We start from the raw sequence: 15399 nt of genomic DNA, 5'->3' as shown, positions 1-15399 counted from the left end.
CCCTACACTAATAATTTTAGCATACCATGCAGGAATCATGGTCGCTGTAGCAGGTAGAGAATCGCTACCAGTGTATGAAGGCTCATGGGTTCAATTCCTGCATGGCATGGTATAATTTATAAATTATTATTATTATAATAAATTCTAAAAAAAATTATTTATAAATGCTACATTATAATTAAAATAATAATTGTATCATACCATGCAGGAGTTGAACCCATGACCCTTCATACACTGGTAGCGATTCTATATCTGCTACATCCATAGGAATGGTGTGATGTAATTTACTCTATTATCAAAATTAACTTGTATTGCACAGTACTGCCTTTCAGTAGCAGGTATAGAATCGCTACCAGTGTATGAAGGGTCATGTGTTAGATTCCTACATGGTATGCTAAAATTATTAGTGTAGGGGGGAGGTGTGTATGTGCGTGCCGTGCACGTGGGCAGCCTGATGAAGCAGGGAGAGGAGAGAGCTGAAAAAGTGGAGACACTGGGGCGCTACCTGAATGTGCAGTACAATGAGGTGAAACATACACAATAATATAGTACTTAGGTGAACGGCAGTGAGTGGCCGAAAGTATTGGAAAATATACTGGCCCAAACTGTCCCTGCTGCTCAGCTGTAGGAGGACCTTCCTTGGATCCTCAGATAGTATAGTAGATGTACACAAGATAACAGCGAGCGCACATGGAAAAAATTATATTAATGAGAGAAGTGTATCAGATGACTGCTAATGGTAAATCATAAAACAAGTTATGGTGATGAGATGGAGTAATGGAATTGATCATAAAAACAAACACTCACACGGCCAAATGTGAGTGATGGTCACATCTGTTGCAGAGTATGGGTATCTCTGATAAGAGGAGAGAGCTGCAGGTGCCGGGTAAGTCCTCGCGCGGTGGCCATTTTGCAAAAATATTGGAGATATTTTTTAATCGGGAGCCACACTCAGACCGTGTTATAAGCGATCCGCGTTGTAGCGGATCACGCTATAACGGGGTTGAGCTGTACTTATACAGGCTGTGCTGGTCTGTTTTCTTCTTTTCAAATATTTCAAGGGTTCCCCCTCCTGGGGGGTTACTGGACATTGGACTTACATACCCTAGTTCAAACAACCTGAGCACGTCAGTTATACAATTACTAATTCCCCATATATCAGTTCAGTAGAGCACGGTTCAATTGTGTTTTAGATATGAAATGTCGTTGGAAGGTAATAAACATACCATTGTTTCTATTAACTTCTATGAGATTCAGTGGGTCCCCAGGGGCCAAACAAAGTTACACTGACCCCAAGGGTGCTCAGACCTACAGGGACTCCCCGGTGTTGTAACTTTTAAAACTGCCAGACAAGAATACTTGCACATGTATTACTTAAGTATAATTAGTACTGTGGTATGATTTAAATGAATACACTATGATATAGACACAAAGGAAACGTATATGTTATATTCATTTATTTATGCTATAGGTGGAAGAAGCGGAATCTGCTGGCCGACGTTTGCTTCTGCCCAGAACGGTGCACCAAAAAAACCTCATGCAGGGTTGATGAGCTATAATTCAATTAGTGGTCTAATGACTGTGGAAGGTAAAGCCTAATTCAAATACTTGAAAGACCAAAACAGAAAATGATTTATGCAACTGTTCATTTTACTTTCCAGCATTTCAAAGCATCTCTTACATGTCACACCCTTATGTAATTAAAATTCCTCAAAATAAAGCCTAAGCTAAACTTTTGGATTATTATATCATCTTCAGCTTTTGTCAATCCTCCCCAATGATCTTCAAGGTACTGTGCTTTCAATCCTCACTTCTCCACATTGCACCCTCCTATCTTGCTTTTAATTTAACGGACTTTGGTTTGTTTCTTAACCCATTCATCATTTTTCCTGTCCCTTTGGGTAATACGCAGCATACATCTCTCCATACTTCTTTGAGTTTCGTGAAGCTTCTGAATTAGGGTCCAATTGTCCCATCTATATGTGGATGCGGGCAGAATACACTAGACAAACACTTCCCTCTTGAGGCACAATAGAAAGTTCCCTTGAAAGATGGTCTTGTTTCATCCAAGAACACTCCATCCCATCTCCATTAACTTACTCATTTCATTGATAAAGTTCCCATCAGTTGATAGCCGCTGGCGAAAGTAGACAGTTTTTTAACTGCTAGCTCTTTTCAATCTATTTTTATATTTTTGTAGTTGACACGTTTATTGAACATAATGTTTGTCTTGCATATTCATATGAGGCCTGTTTTTCTATCTTTCTTTGCTGGCAGTCTTCTGGACTCGTGGCAAAAATAGCAATGTTATCTGCAAATTGCAGGTGACACGTATTTACAGTTGATATTATTCCTTTGTATTCCCAATTTACTGTCTCAAACAATTCTTTAAGTGTTGCTGTGAAAAGCTTTGGTGATAAAGTGTCTCTCTGACATACCGCAGCTGATACATCTTTATGTAATCGAATGGTTGTTGTGGCATTCTCATAAACGTCACTGATAATATCAATATATGCTTCAATATACGCTTCATAAACACTGTCGTCTTAATACTTTGACTGAGGTGTAGACAGAATCAAATTATTTTTCATAATCTGTGAATCCGAAAATGAGTGGTAGGTCATTTTCATTCATTTGTTAAATCACTTATTGTGCAACCTGGATTTGGTCCATTGTGTTGTATCCACTTTGAAATCGTGTTTGTTCTCTACAGTAGGTTGGGCAAAGTCCAAAGTCTGTGACAGCTGATTAGTGAGTACAGTATCTTCGTACAAATCTTAGAAGGAGACTGATTGATCTATAGTTCTTGAGGTCTTCTTTGTCTCCTTTCTTATGGACGAGGATAAATATGGCATTGTTCCACTGTTCTGGAATTTTAAGTTTCTTCAAGCGAGAAAAGAGCTCTGCAAAGTCTTTCTCTACTTTTTCCCTAACGCTCAAGATTTCAGTAATTCTTCCATCGTCCGCTGGGGCCTCTCCATTTTTTATGGATTTTACTGCCTCAGTGGTGTTTTCTACTCGCTGTTCAGCTGCTTGAAGTATGTCCTACAGTATGTTACCTGTGCTCTTGTACAATTTTTTATAGAAGTCATCAACTTTCTTTATGATGTGTCCAGTATTTTAATGTTGATCCATTGTCTTGTTTGAGTGAGTTGATTTGCTTCTTGCAAATCATGTCACTGCTTTGTCTTCTTTAAACTTCTTCACAGGATCGCATTTTTTTTTTTTTACATCTTTCAGTATACATTTGCAAAACAATTGTTGTTCTTGCATCTTGGGATTCTTTCTTGTTTCCTCAGTTACTGCTTTGTCATCCAATATTTTGTTAGCCTGTTTTGTTAGCAATTACTCCTGGTTTTTTTCTACGCTTTCAACAACAATTTATACTTTTTTTTTTGTATAATTGTTTGTTAAATTTTCTCCATGCATTTTGAATTCCTGATGTACAGTAGAAGTTTTCACATTCTGCAAATTCTACCAATCTGTCTCCACATTCATTCCTGTTGCAGTAACCATACTTACAAACCGATGCTTCGTAGGGCAGCAATTTTTGCATTGACATTTCCTAGAATGTTCTTGAGGTTGACCTCATGATAGCTGTCTTCCACTTTACTGTCTGTGTGACTTGATGTTAGGTAATGGATAATTTTAAGTTTGTAACTCTATCAATTGATTGATGATTCTGTGGCTCTTTATAATGAACTTCTATACTCCACTATGTTTTTTTTTCTCTATTTCTTGTTAATGAAGCCTACGCCACTCATTCTTCAGTTGTTTGTACCTCTGTAATGTAGTAGGTGTTTGTATTTGAGCTCAATCATCTTTTGTCTTACTTCAGTAAGGTGAACAATATCCTTTCAATCTTTTCAAGTTCGTCTTCCAGTTCTTGCAGTGCTGCTTCATTAGAGAAAGTCCGGCAGTTGTAGGTAGGCAGATTAAGGTTTTAATGACAGCTAGTATTTAACTTCCGGTGATTATAAGCACCTTTTGCTTTCATGCCTTCCTTCTGAATGCTTTGAAGGTCTAATACAATCTGGCCTCAGGAGAAAGTGGGAGATCATTTTCATTATCTTTCATATCTGGGAGTTTAGGCCTTACTTGCCATGCCAACTTCAACTGCATAATTCCCTCTTTAGACGGGTATGCTGTTCAAGCTTTTATAGCATGGTTAAACTAATGTATTTTTTTAATGTATTTTTTCTAAAGATACAATATTTGTGGGATTCAAGAGTGTTTGTTCTGGAGAAACCAATGTGATGTTCATGACAAACCCACTAAATGAGGACTTACAGCATCCAATACATGTGTCCACGATACAAACCATTGACAGCTCAGAAGAACAAAAAATATTTATTCATAGACCTGATGTGGGGTAAGTTGTTTATTATAACTTGAATTTAACCACGTCTACAAAAAACAGCAACCACATCAAATCCTGTGTTTATAATAAATATGCTATACTAGTGGTCTCAACGCCAGCAAACAAAAAAAGCAAGTGTCACATATTTAAATGTTAAATCATTTAATCAGAATCAAATTGTATATGTACCTCTATCAGTCCTTTGGCATTTGATATTTTTATAGTAAATTGTCACTATACTATACTCTTTTATATTTTAATACCAAAATACACTTCGGCTTAGATCCAAATTTATTATAATTTTAAAATATATTATTTGGGTCACTGCTGAATAATTTGATGTGGGAAAAAAGAGGTTTTATTGGACCAACAATAGTTAACAGTGTACAAGTTTTCGAACCTCTGGGTTCTTCTTCAGTTATGAATGTGGTACAAACAGTGAAAGATGATATAATACAATTTGTGGCATGGTGGTTTACAGTTTGGTATTGGGAGGAGATATGCAATTGAGATGTAATTAAAGTAGAGACCAACTGGAGTCAGGATGGGCAGAAATAAAGGAGCCTGAAACATTCACACATATAAATACTGGACATAGTAATGTAACAGAGTAGGAATATGTGTGTATTACATTTGTAATGAAATAAGTGGTATAATAATTGGTATGTTGGGAGACTTAGAGACAGCAAGTAGAGAATAAGTGCAGGAGATGGTAGTTCTTGGCCGCTATGATTGGTAGGAGCGACTGTGGGTGTGGGAGAGTAACTATACGTCTAGGCTATTGAAATACTTAATTTAAGAGGTGAGGTTTTTTTAGTTTTACTTAAAGGTGGGTAGAGAATGTGTTTGGCATATACTGAATTGAGGGAGTTCCACAGGTACGGGGCAGTGACGGAAAAGGTTTAAGGCGAGAAAACAGTAGAGGTGAAAGGGGTGGAAAGGAGACAGTTATGGGTAAAGAGATGAGTGAAGAGCCTTGAATGTAAGGAGGAGAACTTTGTACACAACCTGACACTTGAGGGAAAACCAAGAGAGATTTAAGGAGGAGATGTGGAACAACATTTTGGGAGAAAGTGAAATTATTCTAGCAGCAGAATTTTGGATAGATTGCAAAGGAAAAAGTTGTGAGGCAAGGAGGCCTTTTACAGTAAATGAGACTGGAGAGGATAAGTGCATGCATTAGAGTTTTAGCAGTAGATTGACAGAGGAAAGGGGGGGATCTTGGCAATATTATGGCGGAAGAAGCACAAATTTAAGCTATGCCGTGAATGTGAATGGAGAAGGAAAGGGAGGAGTCAAATGTCACTACTAGGCAATGTGCTTTTGGAACAGGATAGATGGTAGTACATTTACTGTGATGGATAAAATAAATATTAGGCCAGGTTTAGGGGAAAATATGAAGTGTTCAGTTTTAGACAAATTAAGTTTAAGGCGGCAGAGCACCATCCGCAAGGATATAGCCAGGAGGCAGAGACTTGAAACTGGATTGCAGGTGTGAGGTTAGGGGTGGAAACATATATCTGTGTATCATTTCCATAGAGATGATACCTAAGGCCAAAAGAGTTGATGAGGTCACCAAGTGAAAGGGATAGGTCCCAGAAAAGAGCCCTGAGGTACACCAACAGACATATCAACAGAAGACAAGGACATGTTAGCAACAAAGACCGAAAATGTATGATCTGAGTCATATATTGAAAACACAGATAGAGCTTAGAATATGAGCAAGATATAAGGAGCAGAGAGCAATCGACAGTATCAAAGGTAGCAGAGAGATCAAGTAGGATTAGTAGGGAAAAATTACCATTGGATTTTGCTTCATGTAGATCATTGGCTACTTTAGTGAGCACTGTCTTTGAGTGAGCTGTATGAAAGCCAGATTGTAAAGGGTCCAGGAAGGTATGGAAATTAAGAAAATGTATTCGGATGGGAGAACACGAGACATTCTAACAGTTTAGAGGCAAAAGTCAGGAGGGATACAGGGTGGTAGTTAGTAAGGCACGTAGGTCATAGGGTATTTTTGAGAATAAGTGTGACCACGACATGCTTAAAGGAAGAGGGGAAAGTACCAGAAGACAAGGAAGAATTGAAAATATGGGCAAGAGTGTGGACTACAACAGGGGTAAGAGTTCTGATCAGGTGTGAGGGGATAGGATCAAAAGGGAGAAGAGAAAATCAGCTTAGAAACTTTCAACACTGTTGCAGGAGAAAATTAGTCAAGGATGAAAGAAGGAGGCAGAGAGGAGTGGGAGGGGACAATAGGAATCTCATTGTGGATAGCATCCACCTTGCTTTATAAGTGGCCGGCAAAGTGTTGAGGCGGAGGAGGAATCATGGGAAATGGAAGGAAAAGGTCGAAGGAGAGAACAAAGCTAAAACAAGATGAGCATGAGTGTCAGATTTCCTCCATAATCGTTCAGAGGAGAATTGGCAAGTGTGAAGGAAGCGTGTTTGTGGATTTAGCCAATGCCTTTGGTTAGAGGGATGGGTATTCCGGAGCCGAGATTCCACTCCTAGGAATTTGCTACTCAATAGCAGAATGAAAGAACCAATCAATCAGAAAGTCATTAGATTTAACGGTTCTTATCATAATCAGTGGTCCAACATGACAAGTATTTTTCAGAAATGCTGGTATGTGCTACTGCAGGACACAGACCTACAGCAGGTCCTGAGACCACATCCCACTAGGGTGTGTAGAAGGACCACTAACCTGAAAGACTGGTTGGTCAATAGCCATTATTCTGAAGCGCCCAAAACAACATGGCTAACCAATAGAACTACTGGGTCCTACCCATGTGGAAGGTGGAAGGCCTGCAACAGTATGATTGCCACAAAGACCTTCACTGATGCAAACAAAACACACTAGTACGACACTTGGGGCTTTATCAACTGCAGCCTGACCACAGAAGTGATCTATCTAATCTCATGTAGCTGTGGGAAACAGTATGTGGGTAAGACCCACACACTACTAAAAACGAGAGTCCTAGAACATCTAGGATTCATTAGAAATGGCCTTGATACTCCTGTGGTGCAACATGTGATCGATCTGCACATGGGGATTCCTAATGTCCTAAATATCCCAAACCCCGTAAAGGGTACTGGGATAAGAGGTTGCTATAGAGGGAGTGCAGATGATATACCAACTTAATTCACTGACCCCCAATGGGCTGAACGAGGGCTTTATATTTTCCCCATTCATATAACAGTTTATTCTGCTATGTACCCCAAACTTCTGTGTGCCTTATTCAGCCACCTGTCCTCCTCCCCTATCATGTCCTTTCTTCTTATGGAGCATTTTATTGTGTAAACGCTATATGTTCATTAATAATATCATGTTGGCACCTTGGTATATGTTTTTAACCAGGGTGTTTAGTTTTCCTACTCACCATTTTAACATTTTTAATGTATGCTGCTATAGATCTCTTTGTCTCCTCTTCGATGGATTTAGTATTGCTGCTGGCACGGTGTAGGTTAACATCTATTCTACATCTATGTTGCTGCTCCGCCCCTGTGGCTGGAGGGTATTTTAGGAACTTGAAGGAGACATCTCCACAAACCCCTGACGAAGCGTGCTTGTCATGCGAAACGCGCGCATCAGGTTACGCGCTGACATCACTAGTCAGCGCCAGACTTCCTGGTGGCACCCGCTGTTGCTCACTGCTCTTTGCTCGCTGCTGCTTGAATTTTTTTTATCTGACTGCAGTTATGATCATAGCAGATTACTGGTACTTGGCTCCTGATAAATACTGACTGCTGACTTCGTTATCCCTATCGCTACCCCTTGGACCCTATTCTGTGCAACAACAATTGGTTGGCTGCAAAACAGCATTTTAGACCTACTAGTAACAATTTATTTGTATGACTGTTATATACTGTTGGCTGCTAAATAGCACATTAGATTAATTTGGGTCATAAGGGTATACTATGCAGGGAACTTTGTTACCCCTACTTCCCAGGTCCCAACCTCTAAACCCAATTACTAGTATCACCAAATATAGGGTCATTTTTATCCCTATACCTGATTCATCAGGACATTATTTTATTACTACCAACTACTACCTAGGATACTGTAGAGAGGTCTCTCCCTTGTCACCTACCCCTCATTGAGCAGGACTATCCAGGCACTTCTAGAGGGATTTTTCAAACTCTATCCCGGTTACAGCTATATGTTTATTTGCCTTGATTGCTAAACAGCTGTATTGGTTACAGTTGGGTCCTGCAGAATAAACTATCATAGGATTGTCATTATCTCCTATTCCTGACTGACCAGGGCCCACTACTCCATGTAGTTGCCAATTAACTTTATTGATAGGACCAATCCTTACCATTGGAAGCTTAGCAAATAGTGCATAGGGATTATTGATTGTTTTTCCCCACAGCAAGTTGCTGTTTCCCCAGACGGACTAACCGAAATTCTATATGTATGCATTTTCTGTTCACTAACTATTATTAAATATCATGGGGCAATTACTTTCACCTTGTGAACTTTTTTAATAGTATACCTACTAAAAGTAATATTTTAGGTTACACATCTTTACACACTGCCCTCCTAGATACTTAGCCTAATTGATCATGCAGCATTTGTTAATTTCCCTCATATCTGCTGAGACCCTCTCGTAAACAGCGCAATAACTTTTTACAACGGTGCCTTTCCTCAGTAGTTGTGCACTGAATAAGGGGCTTTGTTCTCTCCCTCCCCTTTGGGGATTCCCTGATCTCCTTGGAATTGTTGTAGTCTGTACTATAATCCTGTCAATTTCTTTAGGTGAATGTCCCTGTTTGATGAAGGGCTTCGTAAGCATCCCGAGGTGTTCATCTCTGACAGTTTTATCAGAGCTTTACCTGTTGTATCAAAGGGGTTTACCTGTGTACTACAGATCTTCTTGTCTCTTACTGATCTGTGGAGATATCTGTGGTCTTCTTATAGATGTGTGTGTTGCATCTTTGATAGTGACCGTTGTGTGTAGATAATGCATGCTGGTGTCTAACGCGGCCTAATTCAGCATATTTGTCACTTTCCATAATGAATGCTTTCTGTTATAGGAAAGTGAACCCATCTGATTGTGTGGACATGGACTGTGATGCCAAGAAGAAATCACTTTTAAAAGATCTTGATGGCTCTTTTCTTGGGAGTCGTGGTGCCGTGATACCACAATCAGAGTACCAGTGGGGCGGCGATAAAAGACACGGTCTTGGAGATTATCGTATTCCTACGGTGATGCTCACACGACTTAATGGCAGCCGAATTCCTGTCTCAGAAGTGGCTCCAAACAAAGGTATGGAGCGCATTATAAATCACTTTGCTATTGGAAGTTTCTTTACAGCATTATGTGGTCAGTACTGGTATATAGAAAATAGCCCCAACTGTTTTAAAGCGTTGTATACAAACACACGTATGCACAGTGTGTATATATATATATATATATATATATATATATATATATATATATATATATATATATTACACATTTTGTGACATTTACTAATGTAGAAAATGCAAAAATCAAATAAACCACTGAATATAACCCTGCTACTAAAAACCTAGATCAGACCATCTCATAAACACAATCCATAATATCCCAAATCCCTAAATTGGCGAATTGGTGGTAGGTGCAATAGGGTAGGAGAGGTAAGATAACAACATTTTAATGGGGTTCTTTTTCTCTGTACAGTATCTAAGTGTAGCACCCTTATCTACCTTCCTCCCCTCCTCCCCTTTCCCCCCAAGGGAGATCTACTGTTCTGGGATTAGTGCCACATGTTACTGGTGTGGTGGTGCATACCTGTTGGCTCACACCAGACTGAGAGCTTCGCAGATGTTATAGGGTAGGTTCAACAGGACAGGTTCTTAGCTCAGATCTTCCAGTGCAGTGCCTTCATCTTATAGGGCTCCTGCCAGGGACAGGAGTTCTCCCCACAAGCCCTCCTTCTCCATAAACACACACGAATGATGGTACTTATTTATTAAGATCTTCATAGCCATTCCATTCTCCTCCATCTTCCCTGGATTAGGCCCAAGGGTCCATCCTTAACCCCCTTAACTCCTGATGGCAAAGTGGAATCGCTCCCACTCCACAGAGGGAGGGGACAGAACACCCACAATTCAGTGGAGTGCCAGCTTTTATACCTGGGGAGGGGTTTCTAACCCGGCCCCATAACAGAGCAGGTCCAGGTACTGACAGGCATCACACCATCTGCATGTGATACAGTCAGTACCCTCCCAGGCATGACACTCCAACTGCCGTTAGGCCTGCACCCGGATAGGATAACATTGTATACTATCCAGTCTGCAATTCACATGCTAGGCATCTGTGCAAATGTTTAACCCCAACACTGCCTGTTCCTATCAGGACTTGTAATGTTAGGGCCAAAGAAAAGGGTATAGCCAGGGGCACTAGGCTACATCAGCGACAAAAAAAATGAAGTAAAACAAATCTTCAAATTGTAGATCTGCAAACTCGTAGCGTTTTGATTAGGTAAACAGTACATATTTAATCCTTTCAAGAGGGGCTACTGATCACTCTGACAGCAAATGTGTTAGTATTAGGTAGACAAATAAAATTCATAGACGAATTGATACGACAAATATCTGTGTGAACAATGTATTAAAATAATCCTGCTAACATACACATTCAATATTTAGTAACACTTTTTTTGTGTGTATGCTGTGTTTAAGGGATCATCAGAGATTCTACATGTTCTTATATATCACAATGGGAGAGCTACAAATGCACAGGATTAAATTATGAGATGCTAGTTATTGAGAGCCTTGATCCTGACTCCGAGACAAGGCGACTTTCCCCAGTTGCCGTGCTGGGTGATGGTTACATTGACCTTATTAATGGTAAGTACATAAATACAACTTTCTATTGTCATCTGATATTACATTGTGGTTATAACTGATGTAATGTTTAAAAAAAATAAATATATTTATTTATTTATTTATTTATTTTAAATGCCAGTGCCAATAACTTATGGCCTAGATTCACTAAAGCTTGATGAGTTCAGATACCCAACCTATTTACAAAAGGCATACTGTCAGCAGTGAAGCAGAACCCAGGATTTTTAAGGTGGCATATGCATGTAAATAAGTAATTTTTGCAAAATTAATCATTCATTCAAATACTATTTCACTAAAGTCTGGCCACCGCCAATATTGAGCTATTGTTACAAAATAACGCCTACTTACTTGAGGCTACCGACAATAGGTGAGGAAAAATACAGAAGTATAACGATGATAATTTACTATATACTATTACTTACTATAGAAGTAATAACAAATATTGAAGTCCAGGAACATTTGGGAAACAGTGATCATAAAATGATCTCATGTGAAATAAATGACCAAAAAACATATTAAATGGGTTCAACAAAGACTTTAAATTTTAGAAAGGCAGAGTTTAATAAACTGAGGAATAATCTACAAGGAATAAATTGGGGTGATGTTTTTACAGGGAAAATGTAGAAGATAAATGGGCAGTCTATAACATTGTTAGAAAAGCACATTTATCAGTGTATACCCTTGGGTAATAAATATAAAAGAAACACGTCTAAACCAATGTGGTTGAATAAACAGAAACCACAATTGAACCATGCTCTACTAAACTGATGAATTAGGGAAATGTATAAACTTTTAAGCTTGTGCTCCCGCGCACAAGCTTGGGGAAGGGAATGGACCCGATAGCGAGGTGGGGAATCCGCAGGACACACGAAAGGGAGTGAAATGCCGCGCAGCTGGGGATCAGCGCACGTAGTCACGTGAGCGGGCCGCACGCAGGAGAATTCGCGTCGCGTCCGGAAGCACGGAGCCAAGCTCAGAGACATGACTGGCCCAGCTGCATGTGCGCGCATGCTCTGGCAGCAGAGCGGGGTTGCGCGCGTTCTCAGGCACCGCCACGGGGTGTGGGGTGTGCCACTGATGAGGAGCAAGGGAGGATAGGTTCCAACGCACAAGGTAACAATAGTGGAGTGCATCCTGGAGGACGTCCAGCCTCCTTTAGGACAGAGTGCCAGTAGGTCACAATAGTGGAGTGCATCCTGGAGGACGTCCAGTCTCCTTAAAAGGCATAGTGCCAATAACTGTAGAGTGCAGCGGTACTAATTACAAATAAGGGTTGTTTAGTTGAATGCTTTGGCCAAAGTATTGTAAGCCTGCTACCACGTCAAGGTAAACCCTACTTAGCAGGTCCTACACTACCCAACGGTAAACTAAACTCAGTAGTAAATGAGTGATTGTCCCAGTCTTCCGGAATCCAAAGGAGATGAGTAAAGATCCCAAGGAGGTCCAGGCAGGAACAGAATGCAATGGTAGTACTTGCAGGAACCCAGACAGGTAGCCACTGAGTGCTATTTGAAGGTAGCAGCAGCAGCTGTAAGGAATGAGGAAGTCAGAGAGAGGCTTACTTCCTGTCGGGAGGAAGAGGGCAGGGTTTGCCAGGAAGCAAGATGGCGTAGTTTGCTTCAGGATACTTAAAGACACAGGATCTTGACTCGCAGCTAGAGGGCGGCGATCAGAAGTTAAACAGGTAAGGAAGGAACACGCCACAGGGGGCGTGTTCTGCGCATCATTATATAAACAATATACCATTGGGCTCAGTCCATAAGAACTTGGGTATAAGTGTCCAATGTCCAGTAATCCCCTTACGGGGGAACCTGGAAAAAAAACCTGAATAAGAAAATTGTATTAATCACCAAATAAAAACAAGTACTGCTCACGTACATGTGAGAAAACATCAACGGACATAGATGAGCGCGGACAGGGGAACCTCGATCTTCATCCTGTTCTCTGGTGCTCCGAGAGAGCCAACTCGCTGGCGTCCAGCACCAGCTCCTGGAATTTTCATATTGTGTAGGGGTTGTAGATTCATGACCTAGATTTTCAGATCTTCTCTGTGTGCTGATTCTGTAGATGGACAGTACCTTAGTATTCATCTGACACTGGTAATGGCCTCTAGGTGGGAGATTGTGTCACAGCCTAAAATACAGGGATACCATAAATGCTTGTCTCAAATTGTTCATATTCATCCGGTGCCAACAACATAACACATGTACAAAGATGACCAATATAAAACCAGCACATAAGGGTTACAACAATAACAATAAACTCATCCAGCGGTGATCATTCAACCCATATTTGTTGCATAAAACTGTCTGAATTTAAGTCGGACAGATAAACACAGTTGTCAGATCAATCCAAGGTTGAAACATTAAGAAAGCTCAAAAGTAGCACCCAAGATTGAGGTCCTCGTTCAGTCCACGAGGTGCAACTGTGTAAAGTGTGAATGTCCATTTGGCCTCGCTCTGTCGCAATAATTTCTTGACATCACCTCCTCTGGATGGTAAGGGTACATGATCAATAATCATATAGTTCAATGTGGAAAGCTGTTGACCCTTTTCCAAAAAGTGTTTGTTCACCGGTTTATCAGATTTTTGCGTTGTAAAATCAGTCTGAATATTAGATCTATGCTTGTTCATTTGCTCTTCAAAGGAGAGGTCAGTTTTACTAATGTAACCTGTAGAGTTGCAAAATAATTCTTTTAACTTCAATGTACAATTCATTTAAAATAGTTATGTATTAGTATGGAAAGCATGAGGATTAATCATAGGGACAAAGGATAAACCTTTGTACAGAAGACTAGTTTCCTCTGATGTTAACGCAAGACTAGATAAGTTATATATTAGCGATGTTTCTGGAGTGCTTTTTTTGAGAGCCCCCCTCAACTGATGTGAGCTCTTTTTCTACTTCTCCATGTAACGTGAGTCTGTGGTTGCCTCCTAGTGTCACTGCATGTATCACTCAAAACTCTAGCGAAAGTAAAGTTCGTCTCGCTACCTGACGACGGATTGATAGCCTCAAAGCAGGTTAAAGGCCTGCGTCTCAAAGGACGTCTGGGATAAGTCTCAACATTACCTTGTAGCTAGCGGTAGAACCAATGCTGCTTATAGTCGGTTATTACTTTTAAAAGTTTCTCTTTTTTTAATTTAATCAAGTCATCCTTATATTCGGTAATGTTGGTCTGTCGCTTAGAGTGCCAATCCTGTGTTTTGTCAGTGGTAATAATATTCATGTTGGCTGACTCAAAACTTGTGTTATCTGTTTTAATCTTGATCGATTACAAGAACCAACAAATCAAGTGAACTTTTAAACAAAATACACCCCCTGCGACAAAACGCAGGATCAGTTCTACCTATGGCGGGCACACTTCTGACTCTAAAGCATCTAGGAATCCTTTTATCCCTGTGATAGGCAAACAGAGTGGTTCTATGCAATAAAAGGTCTATTTGTCTCGTTTTGAATTTCAAACGTTCATGATATAAATCTTCTGGTTTAGAAACTCCAGCTACATCTTGAATGGTATTTCTAAAGAGTATTTTTGCAATGTCAATATCCGTGTAGTATACCATCTCTGCATATTCAAGGTTGGCTCCTGCTATATCCGCAAATTCTTCCATACTGTCTTAAAATTGAAACAGTAGGGGGAATTATATTCTTTTCATTACTTACAATAGACCGCTTTCTAATTCACTACTGTACTGTATTTGTTGTTACACAGTTTATTACATTAAAAACTAGATTAGTAGTCAACATACTATTCACAAAATCACCTGTTTGATTTGGTTGCTTAACAACCACACAATTTTTTGGGCACCAAAATCTCCCTGCTACACTGCATCAGCTGGGAGTGTGTGTGTGTGTCTATAAGTTGCAACTTTTCTATTCAATGTATCTTGACAGAGGTCCAAGGAAGGACTGAACCGTTGATCCTACATTAAACCTTCACATGTTATTCAAGACCTCTGGAATGTGGATTGCTGCTATTTTATCTTTATCCAGTGCCATCCTGGTACTATGAAGAGCTATCATCAGCATGAAGTGATCCTCTGATGCTTGAATGTCTATCAGTTTTCTTCTTTTGTTTTTTATCTTCGTATTTTCATAGCAGGGGCATAGCCAGGTCAACTAGTTTGGAACCTAGCTTAGCCGGAGTGGCGTAACTAGAAGCCTAACCACTGGTCAAATCTCCAACCCCCTCCTTGACCAA

General features: G+C 40.0%; 1 protein-coding gene across 4 annotated transcripts in view; it reads left to right on the top strand.

Moving 5' to 3' along the window:
- Positions 1-15399, top strand: part of PKHD1L1 (PKHD1 like 1) — a 210357-nt gene that overhangs the window by 175720 nt on the left and 19238 nt on the right. For all 4 annotated transcript variants that reach the window (XM_075582424.1, XM_075582423.1, XM_075582425.1 and 1 more), the window contains 4 exons: positions 1472-1588; positions 4207-4372; positions 9401-9633; positions 11034-11201. In XM_075582424.1, the coding sequence (XP_075438539.1) occupies positions 1472-1588; positions 4207-4372; positions 9401-9633; positions 11034-11201 (684 nt within the window). The remainder of the gene's footprint in view (positions 1-1471; positions 1589-4206; positions 4373-9400; positions 9634-11033; positions 11202-15399) is intronic.

This window comes from Ascaphus truei, chromosome 2 (assembly GCF_040206685.1).
Source record: "Ascaphus truei isolate aAscTru1 chromosome 2, aAscTru1.hap1, whole genome shotgun sequence".
NCBI classification, from domain to species: Eukaryota; Metazoa; Chordata; class Amphibia; order Anura; family Ascaphidae; genus Ascaphus; species Ascaphus truei.
The sequence above is the reverse complement of the archived record's forward strand: the minus strand, read 5'-3'. Positions and strand labels throughout refer to the sequence as shown.